The sequence below is a fragment of the Babylonia areolata genome, chromosome 28 (assembly GCF_041734735.1).
Source record: "Babylonia areolata isolate BAREFJ2019XMU chromosome 28, ASM4173473v1, whole genome shotgun sequence".
Taxonomy (NCBI): domain Eukaryota; kingdom Metazoa; phylum Mollusca; class Gastropoda; order Neogastropoda; family Buccinidae; genus Babylonia; species Babylonia areolata.
In genome coordinates this window covers 26,558,240-26,580,739 of record NC_134903.1, presented here as the reverse complement: position 1 = coordinate 26,580,739, position 22,500 = coordinate 26,558,240, and the positions used below count along the sequence as shown (strand labels likewise).

General features: G+C 44.5%; 1 protein-coding gene across 2 annotated transcripts in view; it reads right to left on the bottom strand.

The window, feature by feature from the left end:
- LOC143302074 (uncharacterized) overlaps positions 1-10,669 on the bottom strand; it is a 40,387-nt gene extending 29,718 nt beyond the window's left edge. For both annotated transcript variants that reach the window (XM_076616585.1, XM_076616586.1), the window contains exons 1-2: positions 10,598-10,669; positions 6,906-6,989 (exon numbers count right to left, since the gene is read on the bottom strand). In XM_076616585.1, coding sequence (XP_076472700.1) covers positions 6,906-6,989; positions 10,598-10,631 — 118 coding nt within the window. In that variant the 5' untranslated portion in view covers positions 10,632-10,669. The remainder of the gene's footprint in view (positions 1-6,905; positions 6,990-10,597) is intronic.
- Positions 10,670-22,500: the final 11,831 nt, after the last annotated feature.

The following is a 22,500-nucleotide window of genomic DNA, read 5'->3' as shown; positions in this document are numbered from 1 at the left end:
CAGAAGATCAAATACGCACGTTAAAGATCCTGTAATCCATGTCAGCGTTCGGTGGGTTATGGAAACCAGAACATACCCAGCATGCACACTCCTGAGAACGGAGTATGGCTGCCTACATGGCAGAGTAAAAACGGTCATACACGTAAAAGCCCACTCGTGTACATATACGAGTGAACGTGGGAGTTGCAGCCCACGAACGCAGCAGAAGAAGAAGAAGAAGATTGGACGGTGGGCATACTTGATGTGTGAGTGATGCTGGATCGAGTTTTCTTCGCACACCCGCAAACAGCAATAGATCACTCCCATCCTGGCACTGAGAGAGGAGAGGTTTTCTGCCTCAGAACCTCTGATAAAGGGTTCGTTCCCGTATTCTGGCAACATCTCGTGTTGCACCACTGTGGTCACACATCTGCTGACCAGGGTCCAAGCGTTCCTTGGACAAGGGGGCCAAGTTATGGCAACTGTACGGTCCTTCACCTCAGTGTTTTTCACGAGCTGTTCAGGTGAGTCCACTGCCATTCATAAATCGTGTCGCTTTTTTTTTTTTTTTTTTAATAAAAATATTTTCCTTCAGATTTATAATATTAACTACAATCGATGTTTCGAAAGTATTCCTTCTTCACCCCCCAACCCTCTTACTTTCCGTTCGCAATTAGTTTTCATGTTTCTGTTTCACTGAGATGTAGCCACTGATATAACTGATAGTAAATAACCTCTTGAATTTCTGTTCTAATGATGGCCATGACGTCTCTAAACCATGTTTTACACCGAGGAGGTACGTGAGGGTATCTATCACTAGTTTATTATTATCTCTAAAAACCGTTTTGCTTCCATACAGTGCTGTAACGTATGTTCAGGGTGCCAAAAAGGCTTCAGATGTTGTTTTTTCCTCGACATATAGGGAATGTGTATCTAGGCAGTGGGCCAGCGTTGGTCTCTTGTCATTAAACACCTCTGCGTTGATTTTGAGTGGGCTTCTTTCGAATTTCAGCCATGCCATGCCAGGGGATTGTTCGGCTTCCTTTTCAGCCGGGAGAAGTGTGTTTGCGTGAGAATGGATGTCCTTCCCCTTTTTCTTTTCAGCTGTGGCGATTCCAGAGCAAGGAGGTTACTCCTCCAAATCCCACTTGTTGTTTTTCCAGTTATCCTTCTTTTCAGGTTCCCAGTGACTAATGACTTTGTGTGTTTTCCCTTTGGAGAACAGACTTACTATATTATCATATTATTTTAACCCTTTCTGGGTCAGCTTTTGGCCTTTGTTTACGGGATCCACCGCTTGAGGGGGACCGAGCTGCTGGGTTACGCCGGCATCAACCAAGGAGGGAGCTTGAGTCAGTCCTGGGCCTTTCACCCTCCCACACCATCGCTACAGCCTACGGTCAAACGAACGCTGTCATTCCAAGATTCCACATGGACACTTGATAATGATGGACTTGAGTTAAGTTCGAAATTCTTCTGTCCGTCTGAGAGGGTGCGAGTTTTGAGTGTGCGAGTGTGGTTCCCATCTTATTTATAATTTAGTTGGCGGGAGATAATGTATTTTACAATCCGTTAGTGGGTTAGGTAGGGAAGGGTGAGGGGGGATTTAGATTTCCTTTGTCCCCTGCATTATCATCATTGTTGTCTTCTTTTTTTTTAATTATTATTATTATTATTATTATTATTATTATTATTATCATTATTATTGTTGTTGTTGTTGTTGTTGTTGTTATTATTATTGTTGCTGTTATTATTTTTCTACTTTTTTATATAATATTTATTATTTATTTATTCATTCATTTATTTATGTACGCTTATAGTTGACTTCATCAAGTTTTTGCGCTTTATACATATTATTAGTAGTGGTAGTAGTTTTTTTTGTTGTTTTTTTATGTATTTATCTATTATTTATTCACCCTTTCTTTTTTCTTCTTTTTTTTTTCTCAAGGCCTGACTAAGTGCGTTGGGTTACGCTGCTGGTCAGGCATCTGCTTGGCAGATGTGGTGTAGCGTATATATATGGATTTGTCCAAACGCAGTGACGCCTCCTTGAGCTACTGAAACTGAAACTGAAACTATCCCCTGCACAAGTGGGTGCGAGATAGTTGTGCTTTTTTTTTTTTTTCATTCTTTATTTTTATTCAAATAAAGCTTTTTCTTTTATTCTTCTTGTGTGCCGAGTTCTCTCTTGACACGAGTGCTGCGTGAGCACCTGTCTTGTTTGGGCTTGTCATCGCCTGTACCCGGTTCCGGAGTCAGGTTGGGACACTCGAGCACAAGGGTTTTCTCTTCACTAAGTGCATTTCTTGAAGAGATCTCCATCAAAAACAGGCTCCTGAATCTGGCTGCCGCAAGCGCCCAGCTTCGAAATGTTGTTCACTCAAACTGAATGCTTCTCCTTTGCTTCACATTTCTTCTCTAACCACAACCATCATACTCAACACTGAAACTCTGACACTTTCCTACATACTATGTTGTTTTTGTCACTTGCATCTTTCTTAACTCTCTCCATACGAACGGTGAAAGAGACGACGTTAACAGCGTTTCACCCCAATTACCATCATCAAAATATTGCAAGCGGAAGGCTCTAAAACTGAAGACGTGAATGTTGACAAAGAATACCACAATTCTGATGACGGAAGCTAAAGGTTGGGTCATTCAGACACCCCTGGACACAGGGGTCTGTGTAGAAGAGAAGAGAGGACTGGCCATACTGAGTGAGTTAATATGATGTTTGTATCATGATTATGTACATATATTTATATACGTATGTGAGTGTCTTCTTCTTCTTCGTTCTCGTGCTGCAACCCCCAGGTTCACTCACATGCACACCAGTGGACTTTTATGTACATGACTGTTTTTACCCTGCCATGTAGGCAGCCATACTCCGTTTTTTGGGGGGTGTGAGTGTGTTCAAATGTCATGTCCTTTCTTCTACAACTCTGGGCAGGCCATGTAGTTCGCATGCCAGACCACCGGCTCCCCAAGAAACTCCTGTACGGCGAACTCCAACATGGCAAGTGCTCCCATGGAGGCCAAAAGAAGTGTTTCAAAGACACTCTGAAAGCTTCTCTGAAGGCCTTCAACATCAGCCACGACACATGGGAGCTGAATGCAATGGACAGACCAAAGTGGTGTTCAGCTGTCCACAAAGGCGCCAAATCCTGTGAGGCCAACAGAATCGCTGCAGCAGAGCAACGCAGACAGGCCAGGAAAAGCAGTGCCAGCAAGTCCCCGACAGCTGCCACCATCCCCTGTCCACACTGCGTCAGAGCCTTCCAGGCGCGGATTGGCCTGACCAGTCATATGCACACCCACAGAGCCCCAACCCACCCACCCCCAGGATGACTAGATAGTCCTCGTCGATCCTGACGGACGAACCACACAACTCTTTATTACTTTGTGGATATTTTGATTTCATTTCCTTTTTGCCCTGAGGGCTGGATGTAAAAAAAAAAAGCACATGTATGCTTCTTCAAGTTCCCTCAATAAAATTTTTTAAAAAGTTTGTTCATTCATTCTTCCCTGGCAACAACTTTGACAGCATCCAAAGTTATCACGCTGCCAAGTCGTAACGTGTCTGCCCAGGAAGCAAGAGAATCCAAGCGTGCAGAATCGAACCCAAGACTCCCCTCTATTTTCTTCCCCTCCACTAGACCTTGAGAAGTGGTTTGGATACCAGACATTCAGATGAGGCGATAAACTGAGGTTCCCATGGGCAGCAAATGCATGCACTTAGCGCATGTAAAACATCCCTCAGTAATAAAAGGGTTGTCCCTAGCAAAATTCTGTCATAAAATCCCGTTTGATAACTCAGATAAGTAATACAAATAAACTTGCACAAAAAAGAAAAAAAAAAAGTGGCACTGCAGTCTGACAAAGCAGAAGCCCAAATTTCACACAGAGAAATCTGTTGCAACAAAAAGTAATGCAATACAATACAATACAATACAATACAACACAACATCAGTCTTCATCTCATTCTTAACCCTGTAAATGTTAGATGCTCACACGTGACAAAAACTAACAAACAAAATGCATGGTATAAAGCCATGCAAAGACAAGGACATGAGCAAGGAACAGTCACACCAAACAGACTCCACAAGACAACACACCAAACAGACTCCACAAGACACAGACACACCAAACAGACTCCACAAGACACAGACACACCAAACAGACTCCACAGACACACCAAACAGACTCCACAGACACACCAAACAGACTCCACAAGACACAGGCACACCAAACAGACTCCACAAGACACAGACACACCAAACAGACTCCACAAGACAACACACCAAACAGACTCCACAAGACAACACACCAAACAGACTCCACAAGACACAGACACACCAAACAGATTCCACACACACACCAAACAGACTCCACAAGACACACCAAACAGACTCCACAAGACACAGACACACCAAACAGACTCCACAAGACACAGACACACCAAACAGACTCCACAAGACAACACACCAAACAGACTCCACAAGACAACACACCAAACAGACTCCACAAGACACAGACACACCAAACAGACTCCACAAGACACAGACACACCAAACAGACTCCACAAGACAACACACCAAACAGACTCCACAAGACAACACACCAAACAGACTCCACAAGACACAGACACACCAAACAGACTCCACAAGACAACACACCAAACAGACTCCACAAGACAACACACCAAACAGACTCCACAAGACAACACACCAAACACACTCCACAAGACACAGACACACCAAACAGACTCCACAAGACAACACACCAAACACACTCCACAAGACACAGACACACCAAACAGACTCCACAAGACACAGACACACCAAACAGACTCCACAAGACAACACACCAAACAGACTCCACAAGACACAGACACACCAAACACACTCCACAAGACACAGACACACCAAACAGACTCCACAAGACACAGGCACACCAAACAGACTCCACAAGACAACACACCAAACAGACTCCACAAGACAACACACCAAACAGACTCCACAAGACACAGGCACACCAAACAGACTCCACAAGACAACACACCAAACAGACTCCACAAGACACAGACACACCAAACAGACTCCACAAGACACAGACACACCAAACAGACTCCACAAGACACAGACACACCAAACAGACTCCACAAGACACAGGCACACCAAACAGACTCCACAAGACACAGACACACCAAACAGACTCCACAAGACACAGGCACACCAAACAGACTCCACAAGACAACACACCAAACAGACTCCACAAGACACAGACACACCACACAGACTCCACAAGACACAGACACACCAAACAGACTCCACAAGACAACACACCAAACAGACTCCACAAGACACAGACACACCAAACAGACTCCACAAGACACAGACACACCAAACAGACTCCACAAGACACAGACACACCAAACAGACTCCACAAGACAACACACCAAACAGACTCCACAAGACACAGACACACCAAACAGACTCCACAAGACACAGGCACACCAAACAGACTCCACAAGACACAGACACACCAAACAGACTCCACAAGACACAGACACCAAACAGACTCCACAAGGCACAGACACACCAAACAGACTCCACAAGACAACACACCAAACAGACTCCACAAGACACAGGCACACCAAACAGACTCCACAAGACACAGACACACCAAACAGACTCCACAAGACACAGACACACCAAACAGACTCCACAAGACAACACACCAAACAGACTCCACAAGACACAGACACACCAAACAGACTCCACAAGACAACACACCAAACAGACTCCACAAGACACAGACACACCAAACAGACTCCACAAGACACAGACACACCAAACAGATTCCACAAGACAACACACCAAACAGACTCCACAAGACACAGACACCAAACAGACTCCACAAGACAACACACCAAACAGACTCCACAAGACAACACACCAAACAGACTCCACAAGACAACACACCAAACAGACTCCACAAGACAACACACCAAACACACTCCACAAGACACAGACACACCAAACACACTCCACAAGACAACACACCAAACAGACTCCACAAGACAACACACCAAACACACTCCACAAGACAACACACCAAACACACTCCACAAGACACAGACACACCAAACAGACTCCACAAGACAACACACCAAACAGACTCCACAAGACACAGGCACACCAAACAGACTCCACAAGACACAGACACACCAAACAGACTCCACAAGACAACACACCAAACAGACTCCACAAGACACAGACACACCAAACAGACTCCACAAGACACAGACACACCAAACAGACTCCACAAGACACAGGCACACCAAACAGACTCCACAAGACACAGACACACCAAACAGACTCCACAAGACAACACACCAAACAGACTCCACAAGACACAGACACACCAAACAGACTCCACAAGACACAGACACACCAAACAGACTCCACAAGACACAGACACACCAAACAGACTCCACATGACACAGACACACCAAACAGACTCCACAAGACAACACACCAAACAGACTCCACAAGACACAGACACACCAAACAGACTCCACAAGACACAGACACACCAAACAGACTCCACAAGACACAGACACACCAAACAGACTCCACAAGACAACACACCAAACAGACTCCACAAGACACAGACACACCAAACAGACTCCACAAGACACAGACACACCAAACAGACTCCACAAGACACAGACACACCAAACAGACTCCACAAGACAACACACCAAACAGACTCCACAAGACACAGACACACCAAACAGACTCCACAAGACAACACACCAAACAGACTCCACAAGACACAGACACACCAAACAGACTCCACAAGACACAGACACACCAAACAGACTCCACAAGACACAGACACACCAAACAGACTCCACTCACCAACTGGCCCAGCCTGCAGAAACAGCTCCCACAGAATGGCCTCCGACACTTTCTCATCCAGCCCACCCACATAGACAGTGGCATCTGAAAGCGGGTCATGTCAATGGTTTACACTTTACTGTAGTTTACACATCCACCACAGGGCCTGAAGCAATCACCCACAGCACAACTCCATAGTCTCCCTACACTGAAGGATGCCTTCTGCAGATTCTCCATTGCACTTTCAATTTCAGAAGGAGAACAGAACAGAATAGAATAGAATACGTCTTACAAGTGTACCGGGGTCACAAGGAATATTGGGTGGGATAGTACATAACAAGGTACAAACATAAATCAAAAATCATACACAAACACAGATATAGTAGAAATTAGGATACATACAAGTGTATATCAATATAAAAAATATATATATATAAAAAAGGCGTCAGTGTTCGGACAAATCCATATACCCTGTACCACATCAGCTAGACAGATGCCTGATAGAAGCATAACCCAATGCGCTTGTCAGGCCTTGAGTGCATGCTTATGTATTTGTGTACCTTTCAGAGTGGATTTCTTCTTCTTTTTTTTTTTTCAAATACATCTAAAAATAATTTTGCCAGAGGACAACACTCTCATTGCCATGGGTTCTTTTTCAGTGCACAAAGTGCATGCTGCACACGGGGCCTCAGTTTATCGTCACATCTGAAAGACTAGACGCTCAGTTTGATTTTCCAGTCAATCTTGGGAGAAAGGGCGAGAGCAAGACTCTTCTTCTTCTTCTGAGTTCGTGGGCTGCAACTCCCACGTTCACTCGTACGCACACGAGTGGGCTTTTGCGTGTATGACCGTTTTTACCCCACCTTGTAGGCAGCCATACTCCGTTTTCGGGGGTGTGCTTGCTGGGTATGTTCTTGTTTCCATAACCCACCGAACGCTGACATGGATTACAGGATCTTTAATGTGTGTATTTGATCTGCTTGCATACACACACGAAGGGGGTTCAGGCACTAGCAGGTCTGCACATATGTTGACCTGGGAGATCGTAAAAATCTCCACCCTTCACCCACCAGACGCCGTCACCGTGATTCGAACCCGGGACCCTCAGATTGACAGTCCAATGCTTTAACCACTCGGCTATTGCGCCCATCTGAGAGCAGGACTCAAACCCACACCCTCACAGACTCTCTGTATTGACAGCTGAGCATCTTAACCATTCTACCACCTTCCTCCTCTCCATTGCAATGGGATCTCATTTACAGCTTCGTCTTTTGCTGAAGGACTATGACTCTCAAACTAGGACTGAGGAGGCAAAACTGCACTGGCTCTTAGTGCTGCAGCCTTGGGGGCTAGGAACCATCCTCAAATGCCGACTGTCCTAAAACCCTCTTGGCCGAGAGAGTGGGGATGTAACTTGGGCAAGGCACTCTCCACTATGATCAAATTCTAGCCCTGATTGTCAGGAAAGCAGTTGCCTCCTCTGCTGTTGTGATGGTCTTAGTCGAACACGACTGACTATCAATAAGTATCATACATTTTTATCTGCAGGGCCAGTGAGGATGACATTGTGACAGTACTGCCTTTTGCTTTTCATACAAGGCTTTGTCAATGTATATTTCATATCATATATATATTATATATATATATATATATATATATATACAGAGAGAGAGAGAGAATGAGAGAGAGAGAGAGAGAGAGAGAGAGAGAGAGAGAGAGAGAGAGAGATCCTCTTTTGGAAGTTTCCATCATATCTTATCAACCCCGTCACTGAACCAATGAACAAAACTTGCAAAACTTAAAACCAAATTTGAGCTGTTGTCTTACAGGAAAAAAAAAAAAAAAAAAAAAAAAAAGCACACAAACACATAAAAGTCACACACACACACAATTACACATGTGTATACTGTATACACACTGCCTGAAACCCCTTCAGTAGTTATGCTGAGGATCAAGTCTGCATGTCAAAAAACCCTGCAATCCATTTCATTATTTTCAGCATTGCGTGTTATCATGTATCAGCCAAGAACTGAAAAAGTCATCAGTAAACAAACTGATGTTGGGTGTGTAACAGAAAAACAAAATAACACATACCAACAAAACAAAACCAAACCACACACACACACACACACACACACACACACACACACACACACACACACTCACACACACACAGTGACACACACACACACTAACACACACTAATACATACCAACAAAACAAAATAACACACACACACACACACACACACACACACACACACAAATGGGCTCCCCAGTTGCTATTACTGAGTATTACTCGTGGGTCCTCCACCCTTACCTAAACATGCTATAAGATTACACATAACTGAAAAAAAATTAAAATAATGAGACAGTACCACATGTATTTTAACTTATAATTATATAGACTTTTTGTCCAGTTTAGTTCAGTTACTCAAGAAGGCGTCAGTGTGTTCTGACAAGTGCTCCACTACATCTGCTAAGCAGATGCCTTGACTCAGTTGACTGGCTTGAGGGAAAGGAAAATGAAAAAGAGAAATAACATAAGATAAACAAATGAATGAATATAAAAAAAAGAAAAGAAAAAAAGAAATAAAAACTGATTAAAGTAAATAAATAAATCAAATATGAGAACTGATAATAACATGAATAATAAAAATAATATTCATAAATAAATAAACAATAAAAACACACATTCACACATTGCACACACACACATGCACAACATATATTTGCAACAAACATGCAGTCTAATTGATATGACAGTACCTATTCTACATATAAAAGCACAAGTCCCGGCACATAAAACTCATGCACACACACACACACACACAAACATCTGAATCATTCTTGAAAACTGGATACCTTAAAATAAAAATGTGAAAAAGCTTTAAAATTATATGGTACTGGTAGTATATTGCTTAATAGGTGTTTTAGACACCTGAATGCAATTTATGATTTTTTAAAAATGCTCTCATTTCCACGACAGCAATGGAAAGAACCAATATGAACATCACTTAGATCAGTTTTGTGACACAGAAACCAAATCGACATGAAAACAGACCCACAGTTGCTAATAATTTGTTCAATAAAGAGATTTCATATTTATAATTCAGAAGAAATGAACTAGGACATTATCATGAAAAAGTAACTTACTTAGTTACTAAGTAAGCCTGTGTTCTATCAAATTTTCAGTGAAAATGGGAGTTTTATCATTTCGCAAAATAACAAATGAATGTGCTCTGATGAAAGCTTTGTGATTCTTGGTGATAACTGATGATTCTGAAACCATGACACAAAAATACAGTTCTAACTGTAGTCAGTGTAATACGTTCGAACACATATCGAACTCTCCAACTTCATAATCAAAATTGACAAAATTATTGATTAAGAATGGAACCAAAAGACGTACCACAAAACCACTGAATCTATCATCCAGTGGAGAAATCTTCCGAACAGAGATGGCCTAAACCAGAAAAACTATGACAGAATGAGTAAGTATCGTATGCCTGCTGAAACTGTAACTGGCTTCACAAAACAGTATAAAACGCTAAATCTGCGAAGCTGAGCGTGCACAGCTCGAGAAATCGATAGCGCCATTTCAACGATGGCAGCGATATCCAACTTTCGGAATCAGAACTGAAAAAATGTACTTCAAAAACACTTGCAGACACACAAAGCTAGGAATCTGTGAGTTCTACAGTAGGCACAAACCTTGATTTCTCTCTGCAATTGGCGCTGAAGACATATTGACGCTGCCCCTACGCCATGCGAAACCACCACCGGCGGAAGTTAACAACAGTTCCGTCCCTTTGCATCACGATGCGTTCCATGTTCGCGTGATCCGTTTGAGAACAAACTTTGAAGTAATGAATATATGTGTCACACACACACACACACACACACACACACACACACACGAGCGCGCGCGCACGTGCATGCACGCACACACACACACATGACACACACACTGACACACACACGGCTGCATTACACCGGCACACCGGCCATGCACGCACTGCCCGGCCGGCACGCACTCAGTTACACTGTACGCACGTACGCATTCTGGCACGCACACGCACACACGGCACACACACACACACACACACACACACACACACACACACACACACACATACACACACGCACATACACACACACACACACCGACATACTGTCGGTGACACACTGCCGGACACACACACACCGGCACACACTGACTCACACGCACACTTACACATATGATTTATGTGTAAACAAACACACACACACACACACACACACACACACACACAGAGTCAAGTTGGGTGACGGAATGTGACGTGCCGACATCCAGGCTGACAGACAAAGGAATTGGCCAGGACAGACAGAGGGGTGGGGAGTGGAGGAGGAAAAGACACAGACCTAACCACACGGACATAGAAAGAAACTGACAAAGACAGACGTACAGAGATCGAGAACGCGTGCAGTATATACGCTCTCCTCGACTCCACCATTGAGACCGAAAGTTGCTCTAAAGTTCACTCAGGAGGAAGTTCATCTTGTTTGATTTGTAACGCTAGAATGTTGGTGAACCCGATTTAGAATAGCACGGAACACATGTGTGCGTGAAGGCGGCATATGATCAAGTTATAAATATAATATTAGCTTTAAATTCAGGGGTGGTAATGGAACCGGTTCACGTTCTTGTCAGGTACAATTTGATTTAGATGGAACTGAGAGGAGGTGGTGACAGAGGAAGATTGAGGATGTCGAGGATTGAGGAGGAGAAGGTAAGAGCAGGTAAGGAGGAGGAGAAGGAAAAGGATTTGACTGATTTGATTTGATATGGATACTCAGTATATAGCGCCTGTCCTCGGTCGGAGACCAAGCTCTAAGCGCTTTACAAACACGGGGTCATTTACACAACAGGCTGCCTACCTACCTGGGTACAGTAGAGCCGTCTGATGGCTGCCATTGTGCGCTCATCATTCGTTTCCTGTGTCATTCAACATGATCAGATTTCAGGCACGCACACATACACGCCGGCATTATACCGATTGCGAATAAGTGCACATGAACTTGAAATTGAGCTTACCTGGGAAAGACCGTCTATGCAAAGCATGTGGAGTTATAGAGGATGAACTGCATCAGTTTTCTGGACAAGTGAAGTGTGCACTCTGACTTGAGATATCGCCTACTTGTGACAGTTAATTCCCAGTCTTCGAATCATTGGCCAGATGGCATTGGCAACACAATAATTCAAAGGCCGAGTTCTCTGTTACCATTAAGTTATTTCCAAACAGAACTCGCAAAATATACATATGAATGCTTTAAAGTTCGCAATCCATAACTATGTCTTGTAAAATATCCTGCGTGTGCTCACAAGTTATTGCTTTTACTTTTTGTTTGTTTGTTGTGTTTAGTCTATAGTGTCCATAATTCCTATGATGGGTTTTACGACAGTTAAATGAGTTCAAAGTTCAGCACACTCAGACAGACATGTAACATTTCTTACGTGTAAGAGGAGATGAAGAAGGAGGAAGAAGAGAAGAATGAGAAGAGAGAGAAGGAAGATAAGGACAGAGGATGAGAATGAAAACTGAAGAAGGGGAGAATTGATTGATTGATGTGGATACTTATATAGCGCCTATCCTCGGTCAGAGACCAAGCTCTAAGCGCTTTACAAACACGGGGACATTTGCACCACATGCTGCCTACCTGGGTAGAGCCGACTGACGGCTGCCAACGGGCGCTCATCATTCGTTTCCTGTGTCATTCAATCAGATTTCAGACGCACACACATACACACTCAGACAGACATGTAACATTTTACGTGTATGGCCGGTTTTTTTTGTTGTTGTTGTTGTTTTATTTACCCCGCCATGTAGGCAGCCATACTCCGTTTTTGGGGGTGTGCATGCTGGGTATATTCTTGTTTCCATAACCCACCGAACGCTGACATGGATTACAGGTTCTTTAACGTGCGTATTTGATCTTCTGCGTGCGCATACACACGAAGGGGGTTCAGGCACTAGCAGGTCTGCACATATGTTGACCTGTGGGAGATGGTAAAAATCTCCACCCTTTACCCACCAGGTGCACCGAGATTCGAACCCAGGACCCTCAGATTGAAAGTCCAGCGCTTTAACCATTCGGCTATTGCACCCGTCAGGAAGATGATTGATTGATTGGATTTTTAATGGGTGAAGAATTAGGCGCACTAAAGGCTTTTTACAATTCTGCCAATTTAACGACACACAACAACAACAAAAATAAACAACGACACAAAACATATAAATGAAGAAATAAAATGAAATAAAAGAAAATAATTAGAACGACGAATAAGAATAGTAACTGGAATAGTCCATTAAAGGTAACAAAGCGATGAAAACGGAACAACTGGTACGTGATGAGGAAGACTGAGAAAAGAAGAAAATGGAGATTTACAAGGAGGGTGTGGGGGAAGAAAAAAGAAGAAGTTTGGTTCAGTTACTCAAAGAGGCATCACTGCGTTCGCACAAATCCATACACGCCACACCCTATCTGCTACGCAGATGCCTGATCAGCAGCGTGACCCAACGCGCTTGGAAGAAGAAGAAGAAGAAGGGGAGAGAGAGAGGGGGGGGGGTGCGGGGTTGCGGGGGGGAGAAGAAGAAGAAGGGGAGAGAGGGGGGAGAGAGGGGGGAGAGAGAGTTGAGAGAGAGAAAAGGGGAGGGGGAGGTGGAGAAGAAGAAAGAAGGAGGTGAGAGACTGAGAGGGGAGAGAGAGAGGTGGGGTGGGGGGGGGGAGAAGAAGAAGATGAAGGTGGGAGAGAGGGGAGATAGAGAGAGATGGGGGGGGGGGGGTAGAAGAAAAAGAAGAAGAAGGTGAGAGAGAGGGGGAAGAAGAAGAAGAAGAAGACGAGAGAGAGGGGAAAGATAGGGGGGGGGGGGGGGGAGAGAAGAAGAAGAAAGAAGCAGCAGAAGAAAGAAGAAGGTGAGAGAGAGGGGACAGAGAGGGGAGGAGAAGAAGAAGGTGAGAGAGAGGGGAGAGAGGGGGGGGGGGAGAAGAAGGTGAGAGAGAGGGGACAGAGAGGGGGGAGAAGAAGAAGGTGAGAGAGAGGGGACAGAGAGGGGGGAGAAGAAGAAGGTGAGAGAGAGGGAACAGAGAGGGGGGAGAAGAAGAAGGTGAGAGAGAGGGAACAGAGAGGGGGGAGAAGAAGAAGGTGAGAGAGAGGGAACAGAGAGGGGGGGGGAGGGAAGAAGAAGAAGGTGAGAGAGAGGGAACAGAGAGGGGGGAGAAGAAGAAGGTGAGAGAGAGGGAACAGAGAGGGGGGAGAAGAAGAAGGTGAGAGAGAGGGAACAGAGAGGGGGGGTAGGGAAGAAGAAGAAGGTGAGAGAGAGGGGAGAGACACAGAGAGAGAGGGGGGAGGGGGTAGAAGAAGAAGATGAAGACGAAAAAGAAGGTGAGAGAGAGGGGAGAGAGAGGGGGGGGGAGAAGAAGAAGAAGAAACAGAAGAAAAAGAAGGTGAGAGAGAGGGGAGAGAGAGGGGGGAGAAGAAGAAGAAACAGAAGAAAAAGGTGAGAGAGAGGGGAGAGAGAAAGGGGGGAGAGAAAAAGAAGAAACAGAAGAAAAAGAAGATAAGAGAGAGAGGAGAGAGGGGGGGGGGAGAGAAGAAGAAAAAGAAGAAGAAGAGAGGGGAGAGAGAGGGGGGTGCGGGGGAGAGGGGGGGAGGGGGGCGAGGGAGGGGGGGCAGGAGAAGAAGAAGAAGAAACAGATGAAAAAGAAGGTGAGAGAGAGAGAGAGGAGAGAGAGAGGGGGGGGGGGGAGAGAAGAAGAAAAAGAAGAAGAAGAGAGGGGAGAGATAGGGTGTGCGGGGGAGAGGAGGGGGGAAGGGGGGGGGGGGCAGGAGAAGAAGAAGGAGAAAAAAAGAAAGAAAGAAGGGCGTGAGTTTACATCTCAGTGCTGTCAAAGAGAAGACGAGGACAAAAAATGATAACCAGAGAAAAAGTTTCAAATCAGCTCTTCAATCACCGATTTGTGGGACGGGACATTAAACAAAATTCCTCCTTTCAAATCAGCTTGCAGAATGACCTCTTCGGTCTGTCTCTGCCTGCCTGTCTTTCTATCTCTGTCTCAGTCTCTCTTTATTCCTCCGTTCTTTAGATGAATATCCCTGTTTCTGCCTCTATCTGTCTCTCTCTGTCTCTCTCTCTCTCTCTCTCTCTCTCTCTCTCTCTCTCTTCCTTCCCTCTCTCTTTCCCTCTCTCTCTCCATCTCAATCTTTTCCCCACTTCCAATCCCCCCCCCCCCACACACACACACCCTCCCCACTCTCTTGATGATAATTATACTTATTTTTGAAATGACCCTCTTCACCTGTCTGTTGTTGATGAAGCGACGCGCGGCCCGCGTGATGAAGTATCGATGTGTTTTTCTCTCTCACAAGTCTGAGACTAACTGGACACTATGGCCTTGCGCGATCGAGACATCTGGGAAATACTAAACCTTGAGATTCTTCCGTGGGGATGCCGGGGGCGGGGGGTGGGGGGGGGGAGTGCTGAGGGAGGGAGAGAGGGGGGGTGTCTTTCAGTATAAATAACATCCCCGCCTTCTGGAAATTCTGTGCTAGAAATTTTCTCTTTTCTGTCACTCTCTTTGTTTCTGCCTTTTTTTTCTATCTTCACTGTTGTCTCTTTTTTCTGCCTTCCCAGTCCATTCCCCTTTCTTGTTTTCAAGCAAACACTTGACACTTTTTTTTTCCTCTTTTCCGCAGTCTGTGATGTACTGTCTGTGCTGTTTTGCTCTGGCGATTAGGTAGTGAGATTGTGAACACTGGGATGGGCACTAGATGCCCATTTTGCAGTGTGATTTGCCGATATAGCCTTTTCATATATTTTTTGTTTGGCTTTGAAGTATTTTTGCTATGTTGGGGTTTTTTGTTTTGTCTTTTTTTTAACGATTTTTTTGTAATCTGGGGATGATGAATTAAGTGGAAGGGATGGCATCCTCAGCATGGCCTAGTATTATTTGCCAAAAGGAGCTAAATGGTTGGGATACTGTGTCATGAACTGTGTTTTGCGGGTTTGCCTTTGTGTTTTTTTTTGTTTTTTTTTAGATGTGTTTTGTCTTGACACGGTTGAGCATTTGTATGGTTTGACAGTCCTGATATGGCCCAGTGCGGTCGGCTGGACTATAAGCAACAAGAACAAGAACAAGAAAACAGGAAACCGTGTCAGTTCCGTGCTGCCTCTAAATTTCAGCTTAACCATTCTCTACCAGTGTCTGTCCCCATTGGCACCTCACCTCACCTCACCTCACCTCAACTCACCTCAGACCCATAACTACAAAGTAGTCGTTGGGGGAAGCCTGAGGACCGCAGACGCAACCTCCCTTCTCCATCTGTCTCTGTCGGCAGCCGCCGGCAGCAGCTCACGTGTGTGGAGTCCGGTCCATTGTTTGATGTTCTCATGCCAGTTCTTCCGCTGTCTTCCTCTTCTTCTCCCGCCCTCGATGGTGCCTTGCATGATTGTTTTGGACAAGCTGGTGTGTCGAGTGTTGTGTCCAAACCATATCAGCTTGCGTCTCTTCATAGTTGAAAGGAGAGGTTCCTGAGGTCCAGCAAGGTTCTCAATTCTGCTCCGTACATGTTCATTGGTCCTGTGCTCGATCCAGGGAATTTGAAGGAGCTTCCTCAGGCATTTGTTCTCGAAGGCCTGGATCTTCCTTTCAGTTTCGGCCGTCAGTGTCCATGCCTCCATTGGCACTCGTAATGATAAAAAAAATTCCTGTGGCCATCTCCATTGACACTAATGAGGATAAGAACTTGCATCCATTTTCTTCTCAAGTCCGCAATTTCGGTGTCACATTTGATCTCACTCTTTGCTTCAAGCAGCTTGTATCCAATTATTTGAAAGGCAGCCAATTTGGAAATCCTATCCAAAAAAATAACAACAATAACAAAAAACCAACAACAACAATAACCAAAAAAAGTCAGTTTCGTCCCACCTTTTTTGTCTACTGAAGTCAGAAGACTGACTTGTTTATTGGTCGTGTTTGGGCTTGATTATTGAAACGGTATCCTGGCTGGCTCAGTTTAGGTATCTTGAAAAGTTCCGAAAGGTCCATAATATTCCAGTGGAGTGATGGCCTAGAGGTAACGCGTCCGCCTAGGAAGTGAGAGAATCTTAGCATGCTGGTTCGAATCACGGCTCAGCTGCTGATATTTTCTCCCCCTTCACTAGACCTTGAGTGGCCGTGGTCTGGACGCTACTGAGTCATTCGGATGAGACGATAAACCGAGGTCCCGTGTGCAGCATGCACTTAGCGCACGTAAAAGAACCCACGGCAACAAAAGGGTTGTTCCTGGCAAAATTCTGTAGAAAAATCCACTTCGATCGGAAAAACAAATAAAACTGCATGCAGGAAAAAAACTACAAAAAGCAAGAGAAGCAAGGCCTTCAAGACTCACTTGTGATACACTTTTTAAAAAATCTAATCGTTAAAATGTGTTCTGTATTTGTTATTATAAAGCTTCGCGTTTAAAAAAAAAGAAAGAAAAAAAGTCCTAACCAGATTCGAACCCCGCGTGTTCGGGTGAGAAGAAACTGCCTTATCCATTACACTATCGTGGCTCCTTAACTAACGTTCTAAAATTTAACATTTGAACATACTTTTTTAAAGGGCGATAAATCGATTGCGGTATTCGCAGTGAGAACGCTGCTTAAATCATATTATTGTGGTGTATCTTGGGCATTCAAAAATCTTTAAGGGCAATAAAAAAATTCTTTTTAATGGCTATCGCCGCAATCACACTGCAACATTTCGCCGTTTTCACTAGATCTAGATAGATGTACAAGTTTAGTTACACCCGCCGGGAATGTAGTACGACACGGTCGATTCAATTTCTCTTTTATGTCCATTCTAGTTTTATAGCTTTAAAGTTGATATGAAAATTGAGTATTTTGTTAAACTAATAACATGTAGAGCCAAGTACAAGTACTTCTAAACGTCGTAAGAAGTGAAAAGGACTTCATTTGAGAAAAGTCAAGACTGGAAATTTTTTCGTTTCATCGTGATCAATTCAAGGGTATTAACTCGCATGGTTTACAATTTTTAACTGTGAATTCCGACTGATTCTGTGAATATTTTTATGGCAGTTTGAGGCATAATCCAGTAAGTGATGAGGCATTCACAAATCTTTCTCTGAATACATATTAACGGTCTCCTTCTCCAACTTTCCATCACATGTTATTGTGTATTGTCCATTGAATATAGGATTGAACGGGCAGGTCAACAACTTGAAACAAAATGGCGTCGTTCGCTTTCGCGAAGAATAAGAGCACACGCTTTGAATGTGTATAAATATGTGTACGCAATTGATTTTTGCCCATGACCTTCAGGGCTTAGCCAACAGATCTGTAAAGTCCACTCGTCGTATTGATTTTAGTATTTTCCGAAAAAGACCACTTGGGCGAATGAACATAGTGAAAGCCCTGTACACTGAGAGTAAAACACACAAGCTTTTTATGTATTGAGTATAATTTCAAAATGTAATGTTTAAGATGAGAAAGATCAGTTATAAGCAAATTATGTCCCCTAGCATTAATTACAGAGTAATTTCCCTTTTTTACTCTCTGCACCAAAACGTTTGCAAAATAAATAAAACTTCCATGTTTGGCAAAAGAAGTTCCTGTTTGAACAAAAAATGATAATAATGACTGCTCTTGTTGTGTCGAATATCAGATCAAAGTGCCAAGTTTAGAGAATACAAAAAATATAAATATAACAGTAAATGAAGTTTGCTCTGTTGATGCGAGTTAATGTATTGTGATCATTACGTCTCTGTTAACCAGTGCTCAACCTTTCAAATGTCGGTGAGGACACTCGTCGCCGGAACCGCAAGCCAGGACTATCCCCACCCCGACAACTGAACGGCCAGGACACAGCGAGGACTCCCCCTTGGACCACTGACCAGCCAGGACAACACTCTCACAGGACAACAGGACCAACGCCTCGACCACACCACCCTTCATGAAGAAAGGCCACAGCCACAAGTTTGTTGACTCTCCGAAGGGCAGCAGCCAACAGGCTAACTCTCTCCATATGAACGGCGAAAGAGACGACGTAAACAGCGTTTCACCCCAATTACCATCATCAAAATATTGCAAGCGGAAGGCTTTTAAACTGAAGACGTGAATGTTGACAGAGAATACCACAGTTCTGACGACGGAAGCTAAAGGGTGGGTCATTCAGACACCCACTGGACATCCGAGGGGTCTGTGTAGAGGAGAAGAGAGGACTGGCCGTACTGAGTGAGTTAAACTCATCACTGCCTGATGTTTGTTTGCCGGTCTACGGAGAGTGTTTGACGTTTGATACAAAACGTTCGATACGACAGAGGATGTTTTCTGTTGATGGTGTTTTATCTGCAGAAGATGTCTTCGTGTGTGTGTGTACAGAGGATGGTAGTCGCTTGTATCTATAGACGGGCGCAATAGCCGAGTGGTTAAAGCGTTGGATTGTTAATCTGAGGGTCCCGGGTTCGAATCACGGTGACGGCGCGGCGCCTGGTGGGTAAAGGGTGGAGATTTTTACGATCTCCCAGGTCAACATATGTGCAGACCTGCTAGTGCCTGAACCCCCTTCGTGTGTATATGCAAGCAGAAGATCAAATACGCACGTTAAAGATCCTGTAATCCATGTCAGCGTTCGGTGGGTTATGGAAACAAGAACATACCCAGCATGCACACCCCCGAAAACGGAGTGTGGCTGCCTACATGGCGGGGTAAAAACGGTCATACACGTAAAAGCCCACTCGTGTGCATACGAGTGAACGCAGAAGAAGAAGAAGAAGCTTGTATCCATAGATCATGCATGTTAGCCGTACACGCACTGACACTCATATATACGTAGGCGCGCGCGCGCACACACACACACACATACACACACACGCACGCACACACAGACACACACACGCACACGCACACACGCACACGCACTCGGAAGACGTGTCTTGGGTGGGCGGGGAGGAAGCGATAAGGAATCAAGGGGTAATATTTCACAATTATGTCATGTATGTACGAGCCACGGGACGCTGCCACAATCAATATTCTTCTGGTTTGCCCTGAGATATGTATCCCTACTTCTGTGCCTGTAGTTTTCCTACATTCACAGATTGACATAAGCTTACACTTGGGCCAACAGCAGCAAAGCAAAAGCTGTGTGATCAATAGTATGTCCACTCAAGGAGGCGTCACTGCGTTCGGACAAATCCATATATGTCCACTGCAAGGAGGATTCATTCCTTTCGTGAAGGACGATGACTCTCAAAGTAGGAGGTAAGATTGCACTGGTTCATAGTGCTGCAGCCTTAGGGAGCTAGTTGGCCTTTGGGAACCATCCCAACGCCGACTGTCCTAAAACCTTGGCTGAGAGAGTGGGGATGTAACTTGGGTAAGACGCTGCATAATTATAATCAAATTCTAGCCCAGATAGTCGGGACAGAAGTTGGCTCCACTTGTTGTTCTGATGGTCATGGTCGGTTTATTTGATGGATGTTCTAATACACTGGATGTTTTTATTTGTTTACATTGTTGTGCAATACGTTATTGTCTTAACGTGTGTGTGTGTGTGTGTGTGTGTGTGTGTGTGTGTGTGTGTGTGTGTGTGTGCACTTTACATTTATATACGATCTATTTGTTGTTTTTTTTTACATTGTTGTACACTACCTTGACTTTACATGTGTGTGGGTGGGGGTGAGGGTGAGAGTTAAATATTTATATTTTATTTGCTGGATGTCTTCTATCGGTATACATGTTTGTGCAATACTTTATTGTCTTAATGTGTGGGGGTGGTGGGGTGTGTTTTTTTATTTTTTTTATTTTTTTTTCTTCTATTTTTTATTCAGCTACTGAGAGATTTTATTTGACTTGTTTTGGTATATTGTATGGTACATATGTTCATTTTAATGTTGGTGTCTACAACGAGCCTGTGATTGCACACGTTAATTTCCATGTGGATTAATAAAGTGTTTTTTAATTGAATTTTTAATAAATCGACTGACAACCATGCATACACCCATAGTAGTTATGGCGTGTTCACGGCATGTGCAGATGAAATCAGTACCACTTATTGAATTGTATTGTATTGTATTGTATTGTATTGTATTACTTTTTTTTGTCTCATGGGATTTCTCTGTGTGAAATTCGGACTGCTCTCCCCAGGGAGAGCGCGTCGCTACACTGAGAGCACCACCTTTTGTCGTGTGTGTGGGGGTTTTTTTCTGCATGCCTGCAATGTTATTTGTTTTCTCATCGAACTGTTTTTTTTCTACAGAATTTTGCCAGGGACAACCCTTCAGTTTTGTTGCCGTGGGTTCTTTTACGTGCGCTAAGTGCATGCTGCACACGGGACCTCGGTTTATCGTCTCATCCGAATGACTCAAAACACTAGAAACACTGGACGAAAATTATGATATTTTTTTATGCTTACTCTTGTACCATTTCGTTTGAAATGGTCACGTGGAAAGTGGTGTGTGTTGATGTGCGCGCGCGCGCGCGCGTGTTGACTGAGTCAGTGAAAGGAGACTGAGATGGAAGTGGGGTACCTCCCCGACACTAGAAGAAAAATGCATGTGCGATAAACTACTAACTACTGTTTGGCATAGTTGTTTGGCAAGACTGAGATTTCCTACTGAAAGTTCATATCATCTCCAGTTGGGAAAATCAGTTCACGTGTTACACCGCCGGGCAGGGAGAATTGAAGTCTTAGTTATTGTATCGTCAGTGTCTGCTGTACTGCCCATCAGTCGTTCTGAATACCCCCCTATAGCTTTGAGCACACTGGCACAGACGGACACTCCGAGTCGGCACACGCACCAGTGACTGACACACACGTGACGAGTGGCACGCCGCACCAGCACACTATACACTGTGACGGCACACGCGCTCGCACGCCGCGCGCGCGCGCGAGCACACACGCACACACACACACACTGTATTATGGAACACCGCACCGGCACAGTACAAACACACACACACACACACCGGGCACACACACACTTACCTGTGACACACACACACTCACACGCGCACACACCGGCACGCACGCTGACTCACTCACTGACAATCACACACTGCCACACACACTACACACCAGTATAGCACTCACAACAGCACACACAATGCCACACACACACTGACACACGCACTAGCACACACAGTGTCACAAGCACATACTAGTACACACACGCCGGCACACACACACACACACACACACACGCGCGCACACACACACATACTGAGTGTCAAACATTCACACGCACACACAAACTGACTTTGAGCCCCACCTCCCACACCCTTTTCCCTCCGGCCTACAATCATTCCCAACACGGATGCATCAATTCATTCAACACGCAGAAACCCTGTATGCACGCGAGTTTCCCTCCACTCCAACAACATTCTTCTTTCTTTCTTTCTTCTTTTCATTCCTTAAAAAGAGAGAGAGAACCCCTTTCCATTCTTTTTAATTCCACCCACGCACTCGCACGTCGATCGTCGCCTGTTGACACACTGGCGCTGTGCTCTCAGTCGTTCTTGTTATGATCTGGCTTTGCACACGTGCAACAAGTTAATCTGTGACCGTTGTCATAGTAT